Source organism: Ceratotherium simum, chromosome 7 (assembly GCF_057802395.1).
Source record: "Ceratotherium simum simum isolate JZ-2026a chromosome 7, ASM5780239v1, whole genome shotgun sequence".
NCBI lineage: Eukaryota > Metazoa > Chordata > Mammalia > Perissodactyla > Rhinocerotidae > Ceratotherium > Ceratotherium simum.
This window is the reverse complement of record NC_141906.1, coordinates 53524469-53550826: the sequence shown is the minus strand read 5'-3', so window position 1 is coordinate 53550826 and position 26358 is coordinate 53524469. Positions and strand designations below refer to the sequence as shown.

At 36.2% G+C, this 26358-nt stretch overlaps 1 protein-coding gene across 3 annotated transcripts in view; it reads right to left on the bottom strand.

Annotated features, from left to right (window-relative positions):
* Nucleotides 1–26358, bottom strand: part of ARHGAP42 (Rho GTPase activating protein 42) — a 261608-nt gene that overhangs the window by 35892 nt on the left and 199358 nt on the right. For all 3 annotated transcript variants that reach the window (XM_004427415.3, XM_087433629.1, XM_087433628.1), the window contains exons 7-12: nucleotides 20073–20177; nucleotides 17913–18042; nucleotides 12116–12216; nucleotides 10128–10237; nucleotides 7408–7486; nucleotides 5732–5771 (exon numbers count right to left, since the gene is read on the bottom strand). In XM_004427415.3, coding sequence (XP_004427472.1) covers nucleotides 5732–5771; nucleotides 7408–7486; nucleotides 10128–10237; nucleotides 12116–12216; nucleotides 17913–18042; nucleotides 20073–20177 — 565 coding nt within the window. The remainder of the gene's footprint in view (nucleotides 1–5731; nucleotides 5772–7407; nucleotides 7487–10127; nucleotides 10238–12115; nucleotides 12217–17912; nucleotides 18043–20072; nucleotides 20178–26358) is intronic.

Sequence of the window (26358 nt, the reverse complement as noted above, 5' to 3'; positions counted from 1 at the left end):
GCTGAGTCAGGGCTCAGAGAAGACAGCCAATAAGTGCTTACTGATTCATGGCTTGCTAGTTATTGGTTTGTAGCTGGCTTGCTCAAGTACCCTCTCTGATGGCTTGTACAAAGGTTAGAGCTTCTCAGCTAACAGAAGCCACGTTCGTCAACTCCTCCCCAGGGCCCCTACGCCCTGTATCTCCCTCTTACAGAGAGGACCTGAGGGATATATGCAGAATACAACTACCACCAAATTCCCAGGAATTGAAATCCTATAATATTAATGATACTTGGTTTTCCGGGGGAGAAGCAGAAGACAGGCTAACTTAAAGAACTTAATTTATTCAATCAAAAGTTCAGTGCAAACATTATTTTTTCCTCTGGAAACTATTCAGGGCTAAAGCTTTCATTGAATCCCAACTAAAGTTTCCACACGGCAGTTTAGCAGCAAGAAAGCTATCAATCTCAACAGAATTCAAACAGCCATGAGGAAAAGAAAAAGAATAGTCTTCCACACAGCTAACAAAGCACAAGTCCTGTACCTTCAATTTCCCAGTAATTAAAAACCCAGCATGTCCTTACAGATGTAATCTACTTGGCCTTACAGTACATTCTCAGGGTTGACAAAACAAAGCAACACTTGTCTTTAATTTCTAATTCACTTTTCTAATCTGCCACTTCAGATTAAAAGGTCCCTTATCATAGACAACTAATATCATACTATATGTGGCTTGAAAGAAACAGAAAAAAGAAATGAGTGCATTTATTGGTGTTCATGATACCCATAGGACCTTTTCTCTTCTCCCTAAAGGATGAGCAGTTAACTCTCCACAGCCCTGGCCCAAATCGTTCCTTTTTCCTGCTCTGCCCATAAAGAGCACTTGAGCTATGACCCTCCTCCTGGGTCTCAGTAATGGAAACAAAACTGTATTTGATCAGAGGCCTGGGGGAGGATGTGGTGAAGGAGGAGGATGTAACCTAGGAACGTCTGAGAACTTCCAGAACTAAACTATCTAAACAGCAGTACGAATATCAAAAACATTCATGACAGATGGCAATTGCCTAGGATAAGAATGAGCTTCATTTTTCTGTTTATTTTTGGGAAAACACATTCCTTAGGCACACATGTGTTTCATACACTGAAACAAACAGTGGCAGAAATTTAGAAATTTTGCTGGGAAATTTTGAAATTATCTTCTGGTCCAATCCCTTTGATTTTGTACGTGAGGACGGAATGTTAGGAGACTTTGTCACTACACAGTCAAATAGTGACTTTTATTAGCAGAAACATCATTTGAAAGGACTTCCTTTTTCCTATTCACAATACCTGCAATAAAGCAGATGCACAATGGTACACTGTTGAATTGAGTTGCATGAGAGAATTAGAACTAAGTACCCTTTCTTTCACAAGTCTCACTTTCTCTAGACCAAGGGTAGAAGGACCAGATGGAAAGCCATCACACAAAATTTATGTTTGAGTGGGACAAGGCTCAGGATACCAACAGAGAATGTCAAAGAAAGCCTAGGAAAAATGCCAACCGTCTCTGCCCCAGCTAACAACTAGTTCCAACGTGGGAATCTTGGGACAGAAAAGGTATGTCAAGGAAGATAATTTGTTTCTTTGAAAGATGAGCTTAAATGGCAGAATTATGAAGAAATATTGGTGAGCTCTTCTTTAACAAAACATCCCCAATGGCATGGTTTGAGGAACAGTTTAGTTCTAACCTTAACTGAATAACATCTGTTTAATATTGATGCCAGACATTACTACTCTCAAAATACATTCATTCCCAAAGTCCTGTAATTTCAAGAAAAGAATATTGTGGCATATTTTACAACCAGAAAAGTATTTGTGGATTCAATACCCTATAACTGACCAATACTTTAGTTCTTTTACTTGATGCCTTTTTCGTTAAGATGAGTCAAAACTTTCCTTCTCTATTGAATTACTTCAGTCTCAATTTATGGCATCTATACTCAAAACAGTAAATTAAGGGAAACTTTTTCATGTTAGGCTTGTAAAGAGAGTCTCATTACTCCATAGTCACAGCATAGTTTTACTCTTCATTTCATGGCATATGTTCTCTGTATATTCACAATATTTTAGGAAACTAGATAGTTCTTACTCTGCTGCTTTTAGGGTTTGCAGTGAAAGAACTGATGTTATACTACTTTTGTGTGTGTGTGTGAGGAAGATCAGCCCTGAGCTAACATCTATGACAATCCACCTCTTTTTTTGCTGAGGAAGACTGGCCCTGAGCTAACATCTGTGCCCATCTTCCTCCATTTTATATGGGATGCCACCACAGCATGGCCTGACAAGCGGTGCGTCGCCGCGCGCCCGGGATCCGAACCCGGGCCGCCAGCAGTGGAGTGCAAGCACTGAACCACTACATCATGAGGCCGGCCCCTATACTACTTTTAATGGTTGACACTCAAAATAAAGTTTTACCTGAGTTTTATATCTTACCATTGTAAGCTTCATTACTATCTTCAACAGTTCAAAAACACAAATATATTCCATACAAAACTAATTTTCCAAAGGATAACAAGAGTATTTTAAGATAAACAGAACCCATATGAATTACCAAGTCTATAAAGAAGCACTTCTCAAGGTGGCAAATGAATCAAGGCCAGCACTGGTTTCAAATACCAAGTGTGAGAGAGGTTACAGACTGAAATTGACATAGTGCCACTTTTGACAGGAATCAAATGTCAAAAAGGGACACACATATCTCAAAAAACATGATGATGCATAGAAAAGTGGTGGAAGGGGCGAACACAAAGAAAGATATAAGCTGCTCTGAACTCATCACGTGATGAGCTCGCATGATTTATTCAAGACTGAAGAAAGAGGTCTGACAACTTCACCATCACTGGAATATAATTCTGAATTGAAACAAATAAAATTCTGGACACGTCACTAGAAGAAAACATAATGCTGCTCTTAAGGTAGCAGGACCACGTGCCTGAATCTGGAATACTGTCTAGTGTTCAGCTACATCCTATGAGTCATTAAATCACTAGAAAAACAGTGGTTGAGATAAGACACATAGTAAAAGAGGAAAAGAGGAAAATTATAGCCTGAGCAAGAGATTCAAGGTACCATTAACAAATTTTAGGCCTTAATGTAGTAGAATATTCAAAATTACATGCAAAAAAATTAAATTCTGAGGACCTGGAAAGCCCCTCAACCAGTCTAAGAGGCAGGTCATTTCAGGGAAACGAACTTTACTGCATGCTGAATTGAGGAATATTGAGAAAGCCTTGCTCATGCAAGCTGGTAAAACCAAAAAGTCCAGCCCATAGTAGCAGGGAGCTTAGTTCCAGAAGGTGCATTCAATCCTGTGCCTCAGTTAGTCAGAGTTTCTTTTACTGGTGGCACATGCCACAGTCCTGACTTTTCAACAGAGTGGTGATTAGGTTTGCGTAAGCAAATTTGAATCTCCAAGAATGCATAAAAACAACCAAAAACAAGTGTAATTTTGGAAAGGTTGGCTTTATGCCCATATAGGAAGACTTTTGAAATCACTACCCAATTTTATGTATAATTTATCTAGAATGTTTAGAACTTAAAGGGGTATTAATCTCTGCGTTTATAAGCCAATTTACTAGATAACAGAAGTTGCCAGGTATTTAGAAAGAATCACAAATTTGTCTTATTAGGGTGTTGCATTTGGGAGAAGGAAATTTAGTAGTTTTGTAATTTTAACTTGATGTGTTTAAAGAAGCTTGACTGATTAAATGTATAAACGGGAATTCTATCAAATTTATAAAAAAATAAAGTGAAAATGACTTATTTTTTAAAATTAGCATATTTATAAATAAAATCTGTATGTTGATTAAAAATGGGCTTAAAGAAAAAATATAGCTTAAGATAAAAATAGAGCTTAAAACTAAGGTTAAGATTTATAAATTCAAGTACTACATATTAATAAAGCAAAGGTAATTGTACTATTCCTTTCTATGATCAAAATCTCCCCTTGAGCAATAAAAGCCTACCTGCACTAAGAATAAGAAGAAGAGCAAACAAGTGCCGAGCCCACATCTCACAGAAGGCCTGTATTGAGTACTACGGAGAAGGGGAGATGGGTTCTGCCACAAGGAGCTCAGATAACTGGGTAGGAAACTAACACATCATACCAAAAGCCAGAGTGTGAGAAATGATACAAACACACGGGCTCTAGGACAGCTATTTTCCGGAAAAAAACCCCATTTTATAACTACAAATGGTGGCAGAGTGATGTTTCAGGTAGTTAAGACTATAAGAAAGCTGATTTCCAGAAGAGTGAGTCTTTACTGAATAAAGAAGCACATTCTCCTTCCATCACAGCGTAAGTACATTTGACAACTTTCTCATTCAAATTTCCTAGTTATGATAGAAACCCTAGTTCCAGAGGTACATTGATTATCAAATATATTCTGATTGACTTGACCATGTCCCCACTCAAAAGCCTTATTAAATACCATATATAGGTTCAGTTATTTTCCAAGAAGGATTCATCCTTGGGTAGTTCATTCGAATTTGAAAGGACTATCTTTATACTGGATATGAACAAATGAAACCAATGTTAGAAAAGACATTTCAAACTTTACTCAAGTGCAAATTACTCAACACATTACTTTTTAGGTATAGAATGAACATTCAATATTTGCAAATTCTTATCTGTTGGCTAATGTTTCTGTGATTAGATAAAAATGTGCAATAAAAGATTTTATACTAATCACTCTTGATTAGCAATAAAAAAAGAAATGCAAGAATAAAACTGGAAATTTTTTTAAATCTTTAATATTAACCTTTTAAATCATGCATTTTGTTTTGATAATTTCTGAAATTAATCACTAGGAAGCATTTCATTCAGTTGAAAGAATGGGCTTTTTCACACACTCAATATTTACGACTTTCAAGTGGTACTTTCCCAGTTTTTATCTTTACTCCATTCCAACTTGTATTTTAATAGCAGTTTAAAAGTCAGGATTATTATTAAGTCTGTTTTAAAAATAAATTTAGATGTCATGAGAGAAAGTCCATTGAGTTAAATAAAACTTGAAATTGCTTTAAAAGATACACATATAACCTTAGAAACAAATATATAAACTAACTTTAAACATCAAATAATCTGCCTACATCAAGTACATATGAAAACATACTAAACTAACCAAGGATAAAACGTGGCAAGAAGGTGGCAGATGATTCAAGAGGACTCAGAATGTGATGGAAAACACAAAATGTGTTTGTTAAGAATGGTTTGATACTAAGGATTCAGTAATAACACAGCGACAACATGTTTTCCTACACATCCCATGTGTTATGACAATGCCCTTATTCTCCACATTCTTGGGCACAATGTCCTATAACCAGGACAAAGTGATCACGTCTTCAGTCTTGTAAACTTGAGCAGGGAAAATAAGATTAAGAAGCCCTCTACTACCATAAAAAAGATATATATATATATATATATATAAAAACAAATATTGACTGCCTCTAATGTCTTTCGGATAAAACAAGGTACGTACCTATGAGTAAATAAACAACAAAGAAATAAAAATTAATTGTGGTTACTATAATACCAGTAGTCAGTGATTTTAACATGAGAAACTTTGAACGAACATTTCAAATTCGCTGCACCATCAGATCAATAGTATGTTACTATTATTTTCCCAGAGTTAACTCTTAATATCACGTAATAACTTTGTTATCACAAAATAACTATGTAATAAAATTTTAAATAATTATTAAAATGACTTACTTTCTTCTTTCTTGCTAATAATAGCAGGCAGGGTGTAAATCTAAAAAACAAGGGAAGTCAGTCAATCACTTGCAGTTAATGACCCCACACAGAAGATTACCTGGGTGATGTTGGTACAATGACACACAAAGGAGGGGATCTTAATTTCAAGCTTCTACAACTGCTGGATCCACAGCATCTTCTTCCCACCCTGTCAACCAACCTTGCCTCCCACTCTTCTCCATCCCTGGCTGACCTGCCCTGGCCCAAGTTCTACCCCTTTCAGTCTAATTTATGAGTCTCATTCTATTCCCCAACATGATGCATAATATCCCTTCTTCCAGAAGTATCTCATGATGGATTTCACCTGACTGCTCCTTCCTCAAATCATCTGCTTAGTGTTTTGTTCTCAACGTGAACAGTCCTAACTTGTACCTGCTGAGCTATCACACTTGTCTTCTAAATTTGCTCTAGGTCAGGGCTTGCCTCTCAACTATTAGTGGTGAAGAGTCAAGTTTTGTTTTTAATTTTTCATCTGTCATTGACTGACATTTTTATAAATTACAATAATATTAAAATATAATAAACATAATAAAAAATAGACGCAGAATCCAAATTTTTATTATTAAATTCAACACGTGCAAAATGACTGCTTCAAATTGCTATACAATTTTCCAGATGGTTAATCATAATTTCTGCACTCATATTACTGTGGTCTGGTAACAGTTTGAGGGATGGCCTTAAAACCTTAAAACACACTTTGTATAGCTCTGTTGTACATAGGTATTTTGAGCAAGATTGCTCACAGGTTCTTTGACATCTAAAGGATAGTTCTCAAGGGACAGGATGGGGCCTGCTATTTGCTCTGTGTGCTCATCCCTCTAACCATCTAATGTAGTTGTCTTCATAAAGAAAACAGGCAGTGATCAATGATTTACTTCCTTTTTTACATAAGCCTCTCTAATAATTTTAAGTAAATTATCATGCCAACATCAAAATAACTATTAGAAAAATGGGGATATGTAGGGCTGGCCTTGTGGCATAGCGGTTAAGTTGGGAGCGCTCTGCTTCAGCAGCCCGGGGTTCACAGATTCAGATCCTGGGCGCGGGTCTACCCCACTCATCAAGCCATGATGTGGCAGTGACCCACACACAAAACAGAGGAGGACTGGCACAGATGTTAGCTCAAGGCCAATCTTCCTCACTTAAAAAAAAGAAAGAAAGAAAGAAAAATGGGGATATGGATAGAGGTGAAAATGTCAAGCCACAGGCAGTTTCATCAAAGAAGACTTTTAAACAAGGGTCTAGATTACAGGACTCGCTCTTATCCTGAATCTTGATCGTCATGCTGATCATAACGCCCAGCACGGGGCTTGCAAAGAATGGGGACGCAATAATTATTAGCTGAAAAAAATAATCCAATCAGTGCAGCAAAATTAATGATCATAAGTAATTTTTTAAAAAGTAATTTTAGGGTTTTAAATTAGTCCTGGAAGTCCCCCTGAGAAACAAATTACAAAGTTGGTGCTACGTGCTAGTGGGTGAGATCATACTAGGAAAACAGTAAGAGTCTCTACTTCTCTGATTTGCTATTTAATATTTTCAAATACACTACAGACATATACAAAAATTTCAGACGTACTTTGTACTTATTAGAACAACAAAACCTAAATTATAGAATGCGTCATTATTCTTACCGGTTCCTTGCCATCCATGGCTTCAAGCCAGAGCTTCCGATTAGCTTCTGAGAAGGCCTGCAACGTGATGATCCCATGCCTATTAAAAACAAATATTTTATATATCCAATTTATTCCTGTTATGCCTTTACACATTATTTTTTTTTAATTCTTAGTTAACAATAAAGGTAAAATCTGAAGAAAAAGCAGGAAAGATAAAAAAGAAATGAAAAGAGAGAAAAGCTAGAGAGAGAAGAAAAAAGAAGAAATTATAAAATGAAAAGAACAAGACTGACCTTCAGACACCTTCCAGAAAAATCACTGTAGGGACACACACACACACACAAATATTTTAATTCTCATGATTGCAGTTGGTAAAATCATTAAGTGTTTTAGGTAAAAGGCTGTCTGAAGGAGGCTAGTTTCAAACTATTTCCCCTAATAAGACCAAAAAGGATGACAAAGCTACCTTCACCAAAGTTCAAAACCACCTAAACACTCTATAATATGAGAATGATTATGACCCCAATGTGGTACAATCTAGTCACTAAAAATAATTACGATGAGGCGCCAGCCCAGTGGCATAGTGGTTAAGTTTGCAAGCTCCACTGTGGCGGCCCGGGGCTCGGATCCCGGGCGCACACCAATGCACCACTTGTCAAGCCATGCTGTGGTGGTGTCCCATATAAAGTGGAGGAAGATGGGCACGGATGTTAGCCCAGGGCCAGTCTTTCTCAGCAAAAAAGAGGAGGATTGGCGACAGATGTTAGCTCAGGGCTAATCTTCCTCACAAAAAAAATAAATAAAAAATAATTATGATGAGTATACAGCAATATGGAAAGTCTCATGCTGTAATTAGTTAATTATTAAGAAGATACTAAATCCAGTGTTTTATCTACATAATGATCACAATGTTAAAATTAATTCATTTAAAAACAATTTTCTCCCATGCACTCATTCTGAAGTAGTTACTTGATGATGTTCTTCAAGAGAGAAAAGAGTGAGTAAAAGGGAGGAGGAAACTAACATAAGAGAGAAAAAGATATGAAATCCAGAAACAGTGAAATTAACCTAGTTAACTGTGCAGATTGTCCAGAAAATAAATTTAAATAGGAAATTAGAGGGCCCTGTAAAGAGGTATACATTGAGAAGGAAATTTCATCTGAATACTGTATGATTAAAAACCCAGAATGATTTAAATCTGTGAAAAAGGCATGTATCTCTTTTGTAAACAGGAAAACAGATCATTAGACTGACAGAAAAAGGAAACGGGTATATCAAGATCAAGATAATTTGATCTTGGAGAATTTAAGCCAGGGTAACAATATCAATAATAAAATAACAACAATCAATACTTGTTGGCTGTTTATTATGTGCTAGGCACTGTGTTATGTTTCCTTTATTATCTCATTTAATCTTCACAACAATCCTTTATTTTACAGATAGACAACTAAAGCACAGAATTTAACAATGTGCCCCAAGGTTATATAACTAGAAAGAGCTGACATAAAGAAAAGAGAAATCATTAACACTTTGGTATTCGTCTACATAGAAAATCCAGAAGTTCCTACCACAAAACTATTAAAATCAATAAAAAGTTCAACAACTATGCTGGATACAGATTGATATATATAAAAAAATTAATAGCCTTTTTATACAGCAGTCTCAACCATTTAGGAAAAAAAGTTTCTACTAATGAAAATAATTTATTCAAAATAGCAATAAAAAAAGATACCTCAGAATAAATCTAAAAAAAGATATGCAGAATCTTCCAGGAGAGTTCAACTCTCCATTGATTAATTAATAACTTTAATGCAACTTCAGTCAAAAATCCCAAAGGATTTTTCTGGAGAGGAAGGGAAACTTCATAAACAGATTCATAAAAAACAAGAACACAGAGTCAAAAGAGCTAACACAATTTTAAGGAAGCATAAGAATGGGGCCCTGCCCTACTAGATAGTTACAACCTGTAGCATATGTAAGCCCTACTATAGATAGTATAGAAAAGTATACCTAGTATGTCATAGTGTATACAGTATGTACACATACCCACACACAAAGCTAGAATATTCAGAAAAGTATGGTAGTAATGCAGGGGGAGAAAAATAGATCATGGAATACAACAGAGATCAAGAATCATACCCGTCCCTATTTTATTTCTATTATACTTGTAGTGATACAATAAAAGAGTAAAACTAAATAATTCCACTAGATTATTAACTCGGATGCCCAACGTATATGTCTCTCCCGATATCCTGTGGCTAAGAATGCCCAGAACGGTGTTTTGTACACGGTAGGCACTGAGTTTCGCTGGCTAAAGGAAGCTGTGGCATTCCCAGCCGTGTCTTATTATTCCTTGGAACCAAGGCCACTAGGCTTAAAAACCCTACAAAAAGGCTGACCCAGGAGGAACAATGTTGTCAGGTTCCTTCATGGGATGGGGACCTCAGTCCATAATATGCACTCTCCCCTAATGCAGTCATTTATATTGAAGTTCCAGATTCTTCTCTGAGTGATGTTACTTTTTGCTAACACTTTGTGTTTGATTTATTGTTTTGAAAGCATCATGCAATACATATTTATTGAATAAACATGTGAAAGAAGGAAACAAACATGCATGGTGTTTTTAAAGAGACCGAAAAACAAGCACTTGTATCTTGTTTCATATTTATACCTGAACACAGAAAGAAACAATTAATTTAGCTTATTAAAAAATAAGAAGTGAAAAGAAAAGCTCAAACCTTTCAACTACTTCTATGTCAAAGCAGAATCGTTTGTCAATTGAATCTGTCTTTCGTCGGATACAAGATTTTAATTTAAACATTTCTGGTGAGCTAGTAACAAGGCCATTCTGAAAGGAGAAGTGGAACATGTTATTGACGTGATCATAGGGTGAACTGAAATTTATTAAATACACCATCTAATGTTGCTGAATTAAAATGTTAACTTAAACTACACGTTATATATAAAGGTCATAATCACACCCTGTCTTATAAATACAAAGACTCCTGCCTAACGTTAACTGCCCAATTATAATACATCAAATTGTTTATTAATAAATTAATTGCATACACATGTTTTATTCCAAGAATTCTGTGACATGCCTGCCTAGTACTCTTCAACACATTTACTTATAATGTTAACTTATACTATAATGTACATTCCCTTAGGACTTCAGATTTAGAAAGGGTGTGAAATTACAGAATTAACTATATTACCATTGGGTACACAGAATGCTTGTTAGGATACAACACTGTTGCTCTGAATCAAAATTCCCTCGATTTCTAAGAGATTAGCATCGTTCATGTATGTGTGTGTCTTTATATTAAAGCCGTATAGTACTAAATGATAGCTGCTCAAAGTCTCAAGAGAGCTACCAAAATAATAAAGTGCTAGTATATACTTGCTATAGCAAGTATATATGCTCTTGCTACCATGCATACCATGTGATTCCTTTGCTAGTAACCAACTGCTAATTCTGCTACTAAAACTAAAACTCTTTGGACAGGATCCAATATAGGCTCAATTCATAAGAATTCTCTTCTATACCTGAGATGCCTGGTCAATTTTAAGGGGAATGTTTACCTAACGTCTGTTTAGTTCTATTATCTTGGTTGCAAATCTCATAGATTTATTAACAGAACTTTGGCTTGGTCTATTTGTTATTAGCTTACTGACTGTCACATAAACTGACTTTCGGGCAGTATCGTTTCTTATGAAACCTTTCGAGTAGAAACTGGGCGTGATTATAGCACTCAAATTCTCATGATGGTAGTGATCCATCTAAGGTTTTTTTCCTCTGATATGTTCTCCTTTATTTTATTTCTCTCAGTTTGAATTATTAGACTCTACTGAATGCCCAAGCACAATAAGTTTCAACTTATATATTTGAGTATGTATCTGAGTTAGATCAACCTTTACCTCTGCCACAACCTATACCACAAATTAGCTGGGTGAGCCACTTACTTTCCACCATCTGTATTTTCGAATTTTTTAAAATAAGGCTGGGCTAAATAATCTTGAGGATAACTTGCAGCTCTAGGATTCTCAGATGATGGCCCCAATTATCTAACTCATAAGTTCAATTGTTGCCATATTCACAGCTTAACTCACAAAAAGATTATAAACTCCATGTAATAAAGGTGTTGCACTTTGCTGCACTTCCTCAAATACAGTACACCTTGTTCCACACTGTTCACTACCCATGCGAGGCATTCAGTGACCAATTTACTTTTGGGGTAAATGGGCATCAATTGATTTCTTCTGAGAAACTTTGTTGGCCAGCATTTCAGTAAACAGTACCTAGTACCTAGTGCAGAAGAGGAAGTCGACTGCAGGGGCAAACCCAGCCTCCCACAGAGGCCACCTGGGGGAAAGATGCAGAACCCCTGAGCCTGGGCCAGTGACTGACAGTCTCTGCTGGGCTGCTGGCCAACCTACAGCACAAACAACTCTGCTGCCAGGGATGTGAGATGACACCTCAGTGGCCTACTTAAGGGTTCCTACACCCAACTCAACCGCTTATAAACATTCCATGGCCAAGGTAAAGGAAAATCTGGGTCACTCTTTCCAAGTCATCAAGGTCACTAAAGTGAGAGAAAACTCTGACTTTTCCATTTTTAAAAATTGTGTGCATGTTTATTAGAAAAGGAAACACGTCATTCTTTTGTTTTACTTCCGTTACCTAAATAACAGCTCAGTTAAAAAAAAAAAAAAAACAACTACTCACCATTTTCCCACTGGATTTCATTTCTGAAACGCTCATTGTAAATGTTTTACTTCCCTTGTCATATGTACAATAATGTTTAATCCATGTAAAACCAAGTGGTCCTAATGTAAGGAAACAAACATTACAGGTTAACAAATGATTTGTAGCTAAGTTTGTACAGTTTTCAATGATACACAACTGAGTATTTCCATAGACCATGCCAGTCGGAACATGTACTGTGAGTGAGACAGGCCAGTGTGGAGGGAGAGAGTAGCGTAGAGAGTCCTGGAATCAAACAACTTAGCTTTACTTGCATCTCTGACACTCACTCTGCCACCTCAGGAGTTACTTTAGATCTGAACTCAGGTTATCTCATCTGTAAAAGCAGTATACTTATATCCTAGAGAGGCAGGAAGAATGAGAAATACTATAAGTGGTCTCCTTACTTCTACCTTTGTCCCCTATTCTCAACAAACTGCCAGAAATACCCTGCTAAACATATAGCCAGCTCATTTCATCCCTTTGTTCAAAACCCTCTGGCGGTTTCCCACATCATTCCAGATTAAAACCAAAGAGCCTGTCACTATGCACAAGACCCCATGTGATCTGGGCCCTCATTATCAATTTCATCTCACATCTTACTACCTTCTGCCTCATACACTCTGCACCAGCTACACTGGCCCCCTTGCTGGTAGTTGGACACAGCGAATGCATGTCTACCCCAGGGCATTTGCACTTGTTGGACTACTTCTCCTTCAGATATCTGCATGACTTGCACTTTCACTGCCTTCAGGTCTTTTCCTAAATGTCACCTTTATAATATGGCCTTTCCTATGGAGATAACATCGCAACACTCCCACCTTGATATTTCTTATCTCTCTTTCTGGTTCTACTTTCTTCTCAGCAGTCATCACTGTGTAAAATATGATAAATTTTACCAATTTATCCCATTTATTTATTGTCTGTCTCTGCCACTAGACTCTAAGGTTCTGTGAGAGCAGGAACATGCGATGTTCTGCTGACTAGAATATTCTTAATTGTTAGGACAGGGCCAGACATACAGTTATCAATAAATATTTGCCAAAGAATGAAGAAATGAATCACTCATCTTTCTCTAAGACTTTATTGACCTTGGAGTTATCTCCTCTGACCACTAATCTGAAAAAAATGAATTCAAATTACTCCTTAAAATGAAAATAATTTCCACTATTTATATTAAAAGTTGTATATGAATAACGCTCAACCTTCTTTTCCCCATAAATACTGTGCAACCCTTTCCCATAGCACATCATGTTACTGCTCAGAATTCTCCTTAAGGAATTGGATGCTGCTGCTTCACAAGGCATAGGGATGTACTATGACTTCAATTTTTCCATGACCAATGTGGAAGACCTTCAGTTTTCCCGCAGAGAAACCAATTATCCTGCACCCAAATGCCACAGTAGGCTGGGATGGTGAAAATGGAGCTTGTTTGCTATATAGCTTCTCCATCAAGGGGCCCATCCTGCTTAACACCTGTATCTTTTTAGCAACAATTGTGTACAATGTTATTGCTGGCTTGGTTTCATAACCATATATTTAAAAGCAAGAAATTGAAATGTAAAAGTGCACCTCTTGAGAGAAGTATTTCATGAGTCATCTGAATTTTTTTTCTGTAATAACAGTACCCTTAGTGTCACGTCTAGCTTTAATATTCAATCCACTCCATATTTTAAAATTACAGGGTGCAGCTATATACTTTGTAATCACAAAGGATTATTGCAATTAACTTCAGTTTTGTTTGGGGACCATTTCACACTATAATACTTAACAATACTTGTTGATAGTTCTGTTACACGTGGTGTAAAATACTTAAGTGGCTGGATGGAAATCCTTATAGTGACTTTACTACTTAGGAAGCGATTTATGAAGCAATATAAGCTTTAATTTTTAAATGAAGCTGCTGCAATGCTCTGACGACATTTTAGACCTAAGATGTTTTTTCCTGCCTCCATCTTAAGTTAGAACCTCATGCATTTAATCTTCAAGTTTGCTGCACACACATGCTGCTTTATTTAAACTTGCCTGGCACTAGGCCAGGGCAGATGTTCTCAGACAAGCTATTCTGAAGTCCCTAAAAAAAAGGCCTGGGAAAATAAAAATTTATTACAGCTCTAAAGTTACAAAATAAAACAAGTTTAATTATCTTACCCAGTAATCTGAGGTTGCTGAGATGATGCTTGTGGCACAGGAGGGAATTAACATTTACTGAACACCTACTTGGTGCCAATATCTTATCTAGGAAGTTTTAAAGCCAGACATTATAAAGAGCATTTTTCATATAAGAAAATAGAGTCTAAGGGGCCGGCCCAGTGGCCGGTTAAGTTCGCACACTCTGCTTCGGCGGCCTGGGGTTCACAGATTCCAATCCCAGGCACGGATCTACGCACCACTCATCAAGCCATGCTTGTGGCGGCATTCCACATACAAAACAGAGGAAGTTGGGCACAGATGTTAGCTCAGAGCCAGTCTTCCTCACCAAAAAAAAAAAAAAAAAGAAAGAAAGAAAGAAAGAAAATAGACTCAAAGAGCTGCAGATGGTACTACGTTCTTCATCAATAGGGCACGTGATTGGAGTTATTCTTTTTAGAGGTACACTATTTCTCAAGAATTGTTTTAAGATTAAACGAGATAAATATAAATTGTACAGAACAGTAAGGGCTCATGGTAAGCACAGTTATTATGCATCATTATCAATAATAGAGACATTTTACATACATTATCTCTAATTCTTGCAACACTGTTATGAGATAGGTATAAATATCTGTCTCTTATAAATGAGGAGACTGAGCTCAGAAAGCTGTTTGCCCAGAATCACCCAGTTAATAGGTGGCAGGCACAGAATTCCAACAAAATTCTGCCTGAATCTGGAACTCATGCTCTTCCTGGTTAAACTGAAGTCTACTAGAATGCAACTTAATTTCTGCCTAGAGGTGGGTAAGGTAAAAGCCACATAGCCAGTTAAACTGGAAATCTGTATCCAAATTGCAATGATCTGCTACCACCCCATCACATCCATCTTTACCACTCAACTGACAGCTCTGCCTTTACTATTGACCACTGGTCGCTGACAGCTCTACCTTTACTATTGACCACCGGTTGCTAACTGCATGAGTTTGTCTTGTGCCTTCCACTACAGAATAAACACCCTGAAGCCACATTCTTCATCTCATTTTCTGTTCCCAATAGAACTTATTCATTCAGCAAGAGCAAGAGCACAATCAATACATCTTAGTGAGCTGGTCAGATTTTCTTACTATATAAGCTTTCAAAGATTCCAAGTAGAAAGGGGCTTTGAATATTTGTCCCTTATATAAAAATAATTCCAATGGCATATAAATCTATTCATTTTTCTGTTTCAATCCCTAGGAAAGGGGAAGGGGGATGATGGTGAGTGGGAAAAGAAAGGAGGGAAGGATTATATTGGGGCATGAGAACACTTTTGAAAGTGATGAGTATGTTCATTATGGTGATCGTAGTGATGGTTTCACAGGTACACGGCACAACTTATCAAACTGTACATTTTAAACATGTGCAATTTATTGTATGCCAATTGTACCTCACTAAAGCTATAAAAATAATGCAGGCAGATACACAGAAAATTGAGATGAAAAGTGTCTTGGGAGCAGGAAGACAACATCATAAGGGAGGATGCTAAAAAAAAGAGGAGTCGTCCAACTGCGAGAGCTTCAAACGCCACACACGGGCCCTCACAGGAGGGGCACAACAAAGCAAGCATTACAAAGGGATCTGCTGGAAGCTCTGTAGAGAACAGATTGAGGTGGACAAGTCTGCAGGCTAAAAGAGAACAGTTAGGAGGCCATTGCAAGACTGTGGAGACGGAGAGAAGGTGCGGGTTTAAAAGTGATCAAGGAGATAAAATGGACAGATGTGGCCCCAGGCTACAGAGAGACACTAGAGTTAAAGATTTAACTGAGTTTTGTAACCTAGGAGAGTGGGTGGTGTCATTTAGAGAGACAAGAACTCTCAGAGGAAAGGTCAGTGTCACAAAGGGCTTTACGATCAGTTCAGACTGACCCAGAGAAGTCAGGTATCTTAGCACAAGACACCAACATCAGATACGCGCATAAAACACTGCATTTTGTCCATCCATGCAGTCCCCAAATTATTAAAGGATCTATGCTTATAGTTTGACCCAAACGTCCAACAACTGGGGAATGGGTAAGCAAACTGTGGCACCATCCAATGGATGGACTACCAGGTAGTGATTGAATATGACATATTTGAAGATAACGTACAAAAGAATTTTGCTACCTCCTCTACCAGATGCATGTTTGAACAGGCCTCACTATCAACAAATTCTCCCCCTCAGCAAAATCTTTTATTGATACAAAATGTGAGCTCCTCTCAATGTACCTTTACACTGAGGCTCTCAAATCTCAAATAATTATTCTGTATTCAAAAATTTCCTTATAATCCTGAGTCAAATCCATACACCCTGTAGTATATGACCAAAGAATTGGTCTTTTTTCATCACGTTGTGGTGAAAGCTATTTATTACACTCCAATTATAGAGCAGATAGGCAGGTCATTAGATTTATCATTTTAACATCTGAAAACAGCAGACTGGTCAAAATAGATAGGAGAGCGAAAATCCTGGAACCCAGATCTGCTGAGCTAGCAGCCCTCTGCCTTCCACTCCTTGCAGTAACAAATGTCTGCCAAGTCCATTGTATCAAATGGTTATTTGGTTGTATACTGATATCCAATAAACAAGCATTGCCTGGGCATGTCACATATAAAATGTGTTGGCATTTTAGTGATCATGCTGCATTATGTCAAAAATGTTTACAGCCAATCCGATACCTCCAGCTTCTGCATCTCAAACCCTTTAACTATAATATCTTACTAACCAAAACAATGTCATTAATTTATTGCCTACCAACAGGGAGACTTCAAAGCAGTGCTACTCCATGTGGTTTGTGAGTCCCAAGATACGAGAAAAAGTACACAAAGCGAGAAAAAGCATTTCAAAACTTTTACAGCAATTCGACATCACCGCAAAATCCAAGCGCATGATTTTGTGTTTTACAAAGACACTGGTCCATGATGGATTGGAAATAAAAACACCTGTTCTTTACCACAACAGTATGAGAATGGTGCTTTAGAGCATATCTGGTTCAAAACAGAGTTAATTTAGTCAGATTGGTTCCATTTAATGACAAGTATCACACAGAAAGGACCTTAGTTATACAAGTTTGAATGGCTTTTTATTAATTTTTGTGAGAAAAACTTTCTGAGCATGAGGCAATTATAATAGTGCTTTATTAGGTCTGATGCTTATTTCCTAACCTCAGGAAGTAAAGCATGCCAATTTAACATTACATAATTGCCAATTTTACTCCTGAAAACTGACAAAGCACAGAATTAAGTGAAATAATGCTGCTGGAGGGGAAAACTATTATCATAGTCACCAGGATAATTCATCCTGATAAAGGCTTTGATTTTCAGTTTTCCATGAAACTTCAAATTGAGATTAGATATCACAATTAAATTCTAAAACTGAACTCATGGTACCACATCATCAGTGATGGTTGTAAGTTCCAAGTTCAATAACATACGAACTTAGAGATCCTGATGGGGAAATGTGGAAAAACTTCCTCACTTTGGTGGTAATGGAGATAGAGCAAACTAAATATGATAAAAATGTAAGGAATTTCAGCCTTCCTACTTGAAGGGAAAAATGCCAATCAAGGCACATCTCACGAAAACAGAATGTTAACCACAAGACACATTAAGTTACATCACTGTGACTCACGTTTCTCCTGGACATACAGATAGCCTTCCATCGTCCACTGGCTGGGTGGTCTGTAATCCTGGTTGGCAGATTTCATCCTCTGCATCAACCGCTCTACCTCTTGTCGAGTGCTTTCAAAATTATTCCTTGTCTTAAGTAAACAGAAACAACAATTTCATTCATTGTTTCCTACCAGTTTTGAGGAACCCCCAGCCTAAAGTTTCCAAACTACAAATGGTGCAAAGGATAACCTTGATTCTTTCAGCACGCTTCACCACATCCAGGACCCTCTATGTTGAGTCCCATGGTCTGATTTTTGAATTGCTTTAGTGAAACTTCTCTGAATAACCTTCTGCATGTTTCTCTTTGAACCGTGTGTGTGTGTGTATGTGCGCGTGTGTGTGTGTCTTTCTTCCTATTTCCCACTCTAATATTAATATTTAGGGGGAAAATTAGAGCATTTAAAAATATGTAATATTTACTAAGTAGAGTTTTATATTCACTAATACCTAAGGTAAAAAAGCATATAAATAGGGACTTATATTTCTTGGGGGTGGGGGGGTAAAAACAAATTAAATTCACACACTTTTGATATACGTGGCACTTATTAAGAGTTCATCACCCCTATTCCAAATACTTTTTTGAAGAAACACCACTTCGCCTGGTTTCCAGAAATCTTAATATAATTAATAAGAGATCAGTATATAAATTAACTCATAAAAATGAATAGGTTTCCAGGTTCTAACTTCTATTACAAGAAATAGTTTACTCACATTACAGCAAGTTTACTTGAGGTAAGACATAGACAGCATAATGCTTTTCTCTATGAAAATCTCTTTTGCATTCAGGCCACATTACCTCAACAATATGTGTTTGGAAACATAAAAATCACCACCACCTAACTCTAAGATTTTATTACAGCTCATAACAAAAGAACTGAATCTTTTCTGTAAATTAGGAAAATTTTACTTGCCATGTTTGCCACTTTTCTCTTTTAAACATAAAAATCAAATGTTTACCAATTCCTTACCCCTCTCCTGTTCTTGAATCCCAGGAATCAAATTATAGTTGCATTTAATATGGAAATAAATCATAAAAATACTTTGGCTTTTATAATTTTCCCTTTTAATATTTACTGAAAAAGCCTAAGTGCATTCCATATTGAAAAACAATGGAATGAACTGCATGTAAAATCGATTCTGCTAGAAAATCTAGATTAAATAAAAAAGCTAAAACTCAAAACACAGTAGAACAAATCCAATTACATATTTCTCATGGGACACTCCAACTCCATAGTTCTCTTTACTGTACATCTCCACAGTGGCAAGAATCAGATAAGCAGTGAACGACAAGCTTTTTACAGACAACCAAGTGATAGCTTTCCAAATTATTTTGGCTATAGAGTACTAAACAGTTAGCATTTCAGAAATAACTTTTCATTTATACAAAACCCTCAACAATTAGGGCTTCATTATTTGTCAGGTTTGATAATGCAGAAATGGATTGGCTAAATTTTTCTTTTTTTTTACGTTAAGTGGTGCCCAGCATCTGCAAATCAGAATTTGTATAACTATGCAATCAGGTATTAAAAAAATTATTTAGACAACTTTACAAAACAAGCCCTGACAACAATAGATAGGAAGTTTGTAAATAATTCTCATTTAAGCTTTAAAACAGTTATTTTTGAATGCTTCAAAACAATGTTCAAATTTATTATTTGAAAATAATAAATATCAGACATATTATATAGAATTTCAGAGAGGGACAGGATCTTAGAGTGCTCAAGTACAACTCCTTCATTTCACAGATAGAGAAATGCCATCTTCTCAGAAAATAAGACTTGTCTAACGTCACTCAGAGAATTAATGAGAACACTGCATAAAGACAAAAGCTTCCCAACTTCCAAGTGTCTACACCTCAGTAATATTTATTTTTATGAAATTTGCCAGTATAAATTTTTCTACCATAAGATTAGCTCTTTCCTGGTGTACTTTCAACCAGCAGCTAACAACAACAACAAAAAAATTAATAAATTTACAATGTGGCTTTTCTAAATGAGTGAGGTTTTACTGCACTTAGATAAGTCTTTGAAAGACTCCAAGGTTTGGCTTGGTTATAACTTAGTTGCCCTGTGATCACCTGATTCACTAGGAGAGGCAGTGAGAACAGCTAGAGTCTTACATTCTGCAAGTTGAACTGCAGCTGCTGCTTATATGGCGCAAATTCCTGGGCAAGTTCATATCCCTCGTGGTAGAAAGTAAATAAACCTTGAAGGAATGACAAAAGCTGCAAAAATAAAGAGATAAAAAAGAAACGATGAAAACATACTGAAAAAAATGATGATCACCAAATATAATAAGTTGGAGAAATTATATTTCATTCTAATTCCTCAGGCTAATAAATTTCCAATCTCTTTGTTCGGCAAAGTAGGAATTAGAATTATACATGTGAAACAGAAACCACGAAAGCTAATTTTTACTTCCTTTTTGGGACACAGTGATTACATTTTTGAGTCTTGTCATGGGCAGCTGTCATGTTAATTTCTCTAATATTCAAATGCATTGAAGGGATATCCAGGAGAGACCATTAATGGGGATAAAGACCAAAGTGACATAGGTCCTGTCCTCGAAGAGCTTCTAACCAAAACAGGGAGATACAACATGTGAGGATGTGAGGAAGACTAAACCAGTAAAGTAGAGATAAGAAGTATCCAAGCAAAGGAATAAAGATTAGGCCGGATGAAATTACAGCAAATATCACAAGGTGGCACTACTGATTTGGGTACTGAATAGACAACATTTTAGCAAGGAGTGGGAAGAATTCAAAACAGAGGAAAAAGTTAAGCAAAAACCTGGAGCTAGATACAGACCTTTCACGTAAGAATAAAATCTTCTTTAGAAAATCACAATTTCTATGATCCTAGCTTTCTAATCCCAAATTCATACGTGCTTATTTATGATGTTCTTATTTGTAAAGAAAGAGTGGCTCTCCGTGGAGTTACAGAACACAGTTGTTTATATGGAATAAGTTATAAATGAAAAGTAATTTATTCAAATTTTTTCATTTAATTCACTGAGATTTTATTCCACAGACTTGTCCACCAATTTGATCTCTTCCTACAATAAAGTTAGAAAATATTTTTGAGAAGTGGCTAATGTTGTTCTAATTCAACCAGCATAATATGTCTGTAAGCTATTATTTTAAGTTAAAGAAGAAACACAATTTGAAATCATTTTCATATGTGAATAACATCTTGTTACTTCCTCTCTCTGGGGAAGTAGGGGGATTCAGCTAGGCATCAACTGGTATGTGTGTTATGATTTCCAGTAGATAAATACCGGTTCTATCTGAAAACAGCGACCTAATGCTTTGCTTCCTATAACAAGTCAACTTCTTACAAAGCTTTGTTCATTTCAGAAAGCATATAGGTACTTTAAAATTGGTTTTAAGTTGTTATATTTTAGAGATTTTTCTTCTGTTACTCAATAGTTTCTGATAATGTGTCAAAATGTATTGCTTGCCAATTTTAGAATTATTTTACCCTGTCAACTTTGCATCAATTGACAATTATTATCAAAACGAAATATTCAATAGATTATCCTCTACCAAAATGATGCTGTATTTGTCAAATTACACAATAATTTAAAATATATAGTCTGCATATATTGTGGTCTAATTAAAAATAACTATCTTAAAACAGGATTGAAAAATACTTTTAATTAATTCAGGCTTGAATAACGTGGATTTAGAGGTTTTCAGAGACAAACTAAGAAAATACTTTTGGAGTGTATAGACAACACTAGTCTTCTAAATATCCGAATAACAGTTTAGGAAGTTGTTAGGAGTATTGTTTCATGTTTTAATGTCTATCCTTAGTCCACAATTAAACTGTTTTATTATGAACCGGATGCTATACAAGGAAGATGCTACTCTAATATCATCCTAAATACAAAGAATTTAATTAAAATTATGAAGAAGATACATATTTGAAGAATATCTGTAATAAATCTTCCTATAAAACATCCAATTCTCCAAGATTCATCTAAATAAATAAATTTATTGGCATCTTCTAGCAGAATCCAGATTCACTTAGTAGCAGACAACTATGTTTTAATCTCACAATGCATGCTGAGCACCCACTAGGGAAAGCACAATCCTTTGAAAGGTACAGAAAAGTTACATACAAAGAACCAGACACCTTTTCCTTTTGTTCCACATTTGCTTTGGGCGCAGCTTTGGGAAAGTTTAATCAAGACAGCATGTATGAAATAACTGCCTCTAGATGGTAGCAAAGTTAAACATTTTTTACATATAAATACTCTAGTTCATTTTATCCTCAACAAATTCCATGATGCTAAATTAAGGGAACTCACTAGGACAGCCTGAAAATCTTTAAGAATTGCATTTCCCATGTCACTTTCTTTGTTCAATCTGCCTGAATAGGTGGAGTGATGTGGAAAAGACTGTTGGCTCAGCTTGCCTTAAAGAAAGCCTGCCCTTTAAAATAATAACAATACCAATAACAACTACTACAAACTACTAGATAGACAGATTAGGTTTTAATATTAATAAAGTCACTTATATAACCCGGAAAAACTTATAACACTTTATTATTTCCGAGGGTTTTAGAATCAAATTACTATTTGTCACTCCAATAATCTGACCAAATGTAAAAACTGATACTGCACTTATAAATAAATAATCATTTAGCAAAATTCATTCAAGTGAGCAAAGGAATAAATATTCATAATTTCCCAGCCCATTAACCACCAGGTTTCAAGCCTTAAAGGCCCACTGTTACTAGTGATACTGTGAATGGCAGAGAAAAGTGAGAAGAGGAGTTGAGGCTAGCATGGGAGTGAGGGGAAGAACCCCAAAGCAATTGACGCACTAATTCCAGGACTGTTGCCCAAACTGAACAGAACAACTGAAATGTGAAGGCTCTTACAATGAGGTGATTCATTCCTTCTCTCCTAAAAAATTAATCACAGAAAATTTTTAAAAATCTATAGAACTAATAAACCAAAAAAAACCTAGAACTAATAAACAAGTGCAGCAGGGTTGCAGGATACAACATCAGTTGTATTTCTACACACTTGCAATGAACAATCTGAAAATGAAATTAACAATTCCATTTACAATAGCTTCAAAAGAATAAAATACCTAGGAATTAATTTTTAAAAAGTAAAAAATTTATAATTTGAAAAATATAAAATATCGCTTAAAGAAATTAAAGAAGGTCTCAGGGCGGCCGGGTGGCGCAAGCGGTTGGGTGCGCGCGCTCTGCTGCAGCGGCCCGGGGTTCGCCAGTTCAGATCCCGGGTGCGCACCGACGCACCGCTTGTCAAGCCATGCTGTGGCGGCGTCCCATATAAGGTAGAGGAAGATGGGTATGGCTGTTAGCCCAGGGCCAGTCTTCCTCAGCAAAAAGAGGAGGATTGGCAGATGTTAGCTCAGGGCCGATCTTCCTCACAAAAAAAAATAAACAAAGAAAGAAAGAAGGTCTAAATAAAAGGAAAATATTTCACATTCATGGATTAGAAAAATTAATATCGTTAAGATGGCAATACTCTCCAAACTGATATGCAGATTCAATGCAACTCCCAGCAGAAGCCCAGCTAACTTCTTTATAATAATTGACAAGCTGATTCACAGGGAATTGCAAGGGACCCAATCAGTCAAAACAATCTTGAAAAAGAACAAAGGAGTTAGACCCAGACTTCTTGATTTCAAAACTTAATACAAAGCAACAGTAACAAACGCTGCATGACATCGCCACGAGGATAGACATATAAATCAATGGAAGAGAACTGAGAGTCTAGAAATAAACCCTTACTTCCACAGTCAACTTTTTTCCAACATCAGTGCCAAGACCATACAACAGGGAAAGAATAGTCTTTTCAAGAAATGATTCTTGGAGCACTGGAGAGTCACATGTACATGGATGAAGTTGGACCACTACCTCACATCCTAAACAAAAATTAACTAACAATGGGTGAATTTTATGGTATGTGAATTACGTCCCAAAAAGGCTGTTTTTTAAAAAATAAAAATACATCCCAATAAGGCTGTTTTTTAAAAAACAAAAATAAATACTCCATACCCAGAGCACCATAACACACTAAAAGATATCAAAATCCTATGTAGACCTTTACACATGGCCACTGAACACCCCTAAGGAGATTGGAAAAGTGGACCAAAGGCATCAATTTTCACCCTGTGCAAGTGTCAGGCCTGAGAGTTAAACCTATAGTCTTCACCACTCCTTATCTGGAAGAAACTTAGAGATAAACATCTGAGGATAGCCTCAAAATGACTATACTGTGCTTTAAGTCTAATGCATAGAGATTCAGAGGAGTTTACTGAATGGAAATAAATGACTATCAAAATCTAACCAAATAAATGAGAAAATTGAAGAGGAAAGAGAGCCAAGGATGGAAAGAAGCCAGTCAACTATGGCCTGCGTTGACAACTTTTAACAGAGGATGATGAAAGAGCAAATGAATGAATAGACAGCTACGTGCATAGATTCAATTACTTTTAAAAAGTCAAAACTTTTTGACGTCATGGCTATATATTGCCCCAGCAGTGAAGAATGACTGGAGTTCCTGAAGGCAAATCTCTGAGCATTCAAGGGGATGGAATTCATATGAGGTGGCTGGAGGTAAACTTCCATGGCAAAGAAACAGAAGCAACAAAGAATAGTCAGCTTATATTTTCAGCTCAATAAGAATGAAAAAAGTAATGTAGTCAACAAGGTGATTAAAATCCAGCAGACGCTACACTCAGACCAGGTCTTTACATCACTGATTTCTAAAACGAAATTCAAGGAGATGAGTCAGCCAAACAAATACAATGTATTTTTCTTACTTTTCCAAAATTCTATTCACTATTTAACTGCTGCTACAAATTTCAGATTTTCAATAACAGTACCTAGAACAAAATCTAAGGACCAATACAGATTTTATTTTCAGATATATGACCTGAGGAGAGGTTTACTGTTTCATTTTTATAGAATGATTTTGGTTAGGGTTTTCAGCAGGATAGAAATTTAACCTTTGGGCCTACAGAGTTTTTAAAAAAGTGACATTGTCTTATTTGCTCATTTTGATTTACCCTAAATTAAATTTTCTATATTAAAGCTAACCGATCATATTGAAAAAGAACACAAAAAAGGTTTAACTTGTAAGACCTGCAGGTTTACATACTGACAGACTTTTCTAACTTAGCAAGAAGCTATTATTTAGTCTCAAAATTATCAAACTTTTCTAGAGAACACAAAAAGTATTTTACAGTATACTTTATGACATAATAAGCTAAAGAGCTAAAACATATTAAGCAATTAAAGAAAAATTTTCTTCAGCAAATAATTTAAAATTAAATTTAGCAGACCTAAGGGAAGAATATCAAAAGCGGTGTATTTTAGTTTATATATAACGGTTTATTTTCATTTCCATATTAATTTTAAACATAATACAAAAAGATTAAGTCTAAAAAGAATAATATGAAAATGCTCTTACAGAATTTAGATGCATATTTAGAAGCATGTGAAAATTAAAAATGTGTTTTTGAAAAAGCTACCTCTGGCTTTGAAGCCATGCTAATAAATACAATCATCAATATTGTTTTCATATGTAGGGATAACAGTCCACGTAAAAGCACACACTAGCTGACACCTTATTGATGCTAACTATGCACCAGCTAACGCACACTTGCTCTGTGTGTTACCTACATTGATTGAGTCACACCACAATCCTGGGAACTACATACAATTTTTATCCCCAATTTACAGATAAAGACCTGAGGCACACAGAGTTTGAAAACTATGCCCAATTTGCATGGCTATAAAGATTGGAGCCAAATTCCATCTTATTTCCAATCACTTGGCCATTATACTTCTCTGTCTCTACATGGAAAGTGGCCTGTCACCTGTGGCCTGGGGAGACAACTTTTAAAATAGGATGATCCAAGAAGGATGGAAGAACAAATGAATGCATGGGCCCATATGGGCATTGATTCAACCACCTTTACCAAAGTAAAGATCAATCTTTTATTGTATTCTTCTAATTTTAAGGACTTTAAATAGCTTTACAATAAAATTTGCTAGGGTCATCCATTTTATTTGGTCAGAGTAAGTATTACAAAGGACTAATTTTTGTAGTCAAGTAGCCATTGAGGCAGTAAGTGGTATTGCACAGTGACTTCAGATTTGAGTTCTGGATTCCTGGCTCTCCCCTTCTTGAGGTTTGTGACCTCAGGCAACTAACAATCTTTCTATGACTTAACTTCCTCATCTAGAAGGATAACAATTACCTAATAATAAAGCCATCGTGGGGTTTATGTGAGACAACGCAGAGAAAACATATAGCAAGTAGTAGTTGCTCACAAAATGTTAGTCCCAACTAAGTATGCTCAAAGGATGTAATCAAAACATAGCCAAACTGTAGCTGGATGAACCATAAGGGAG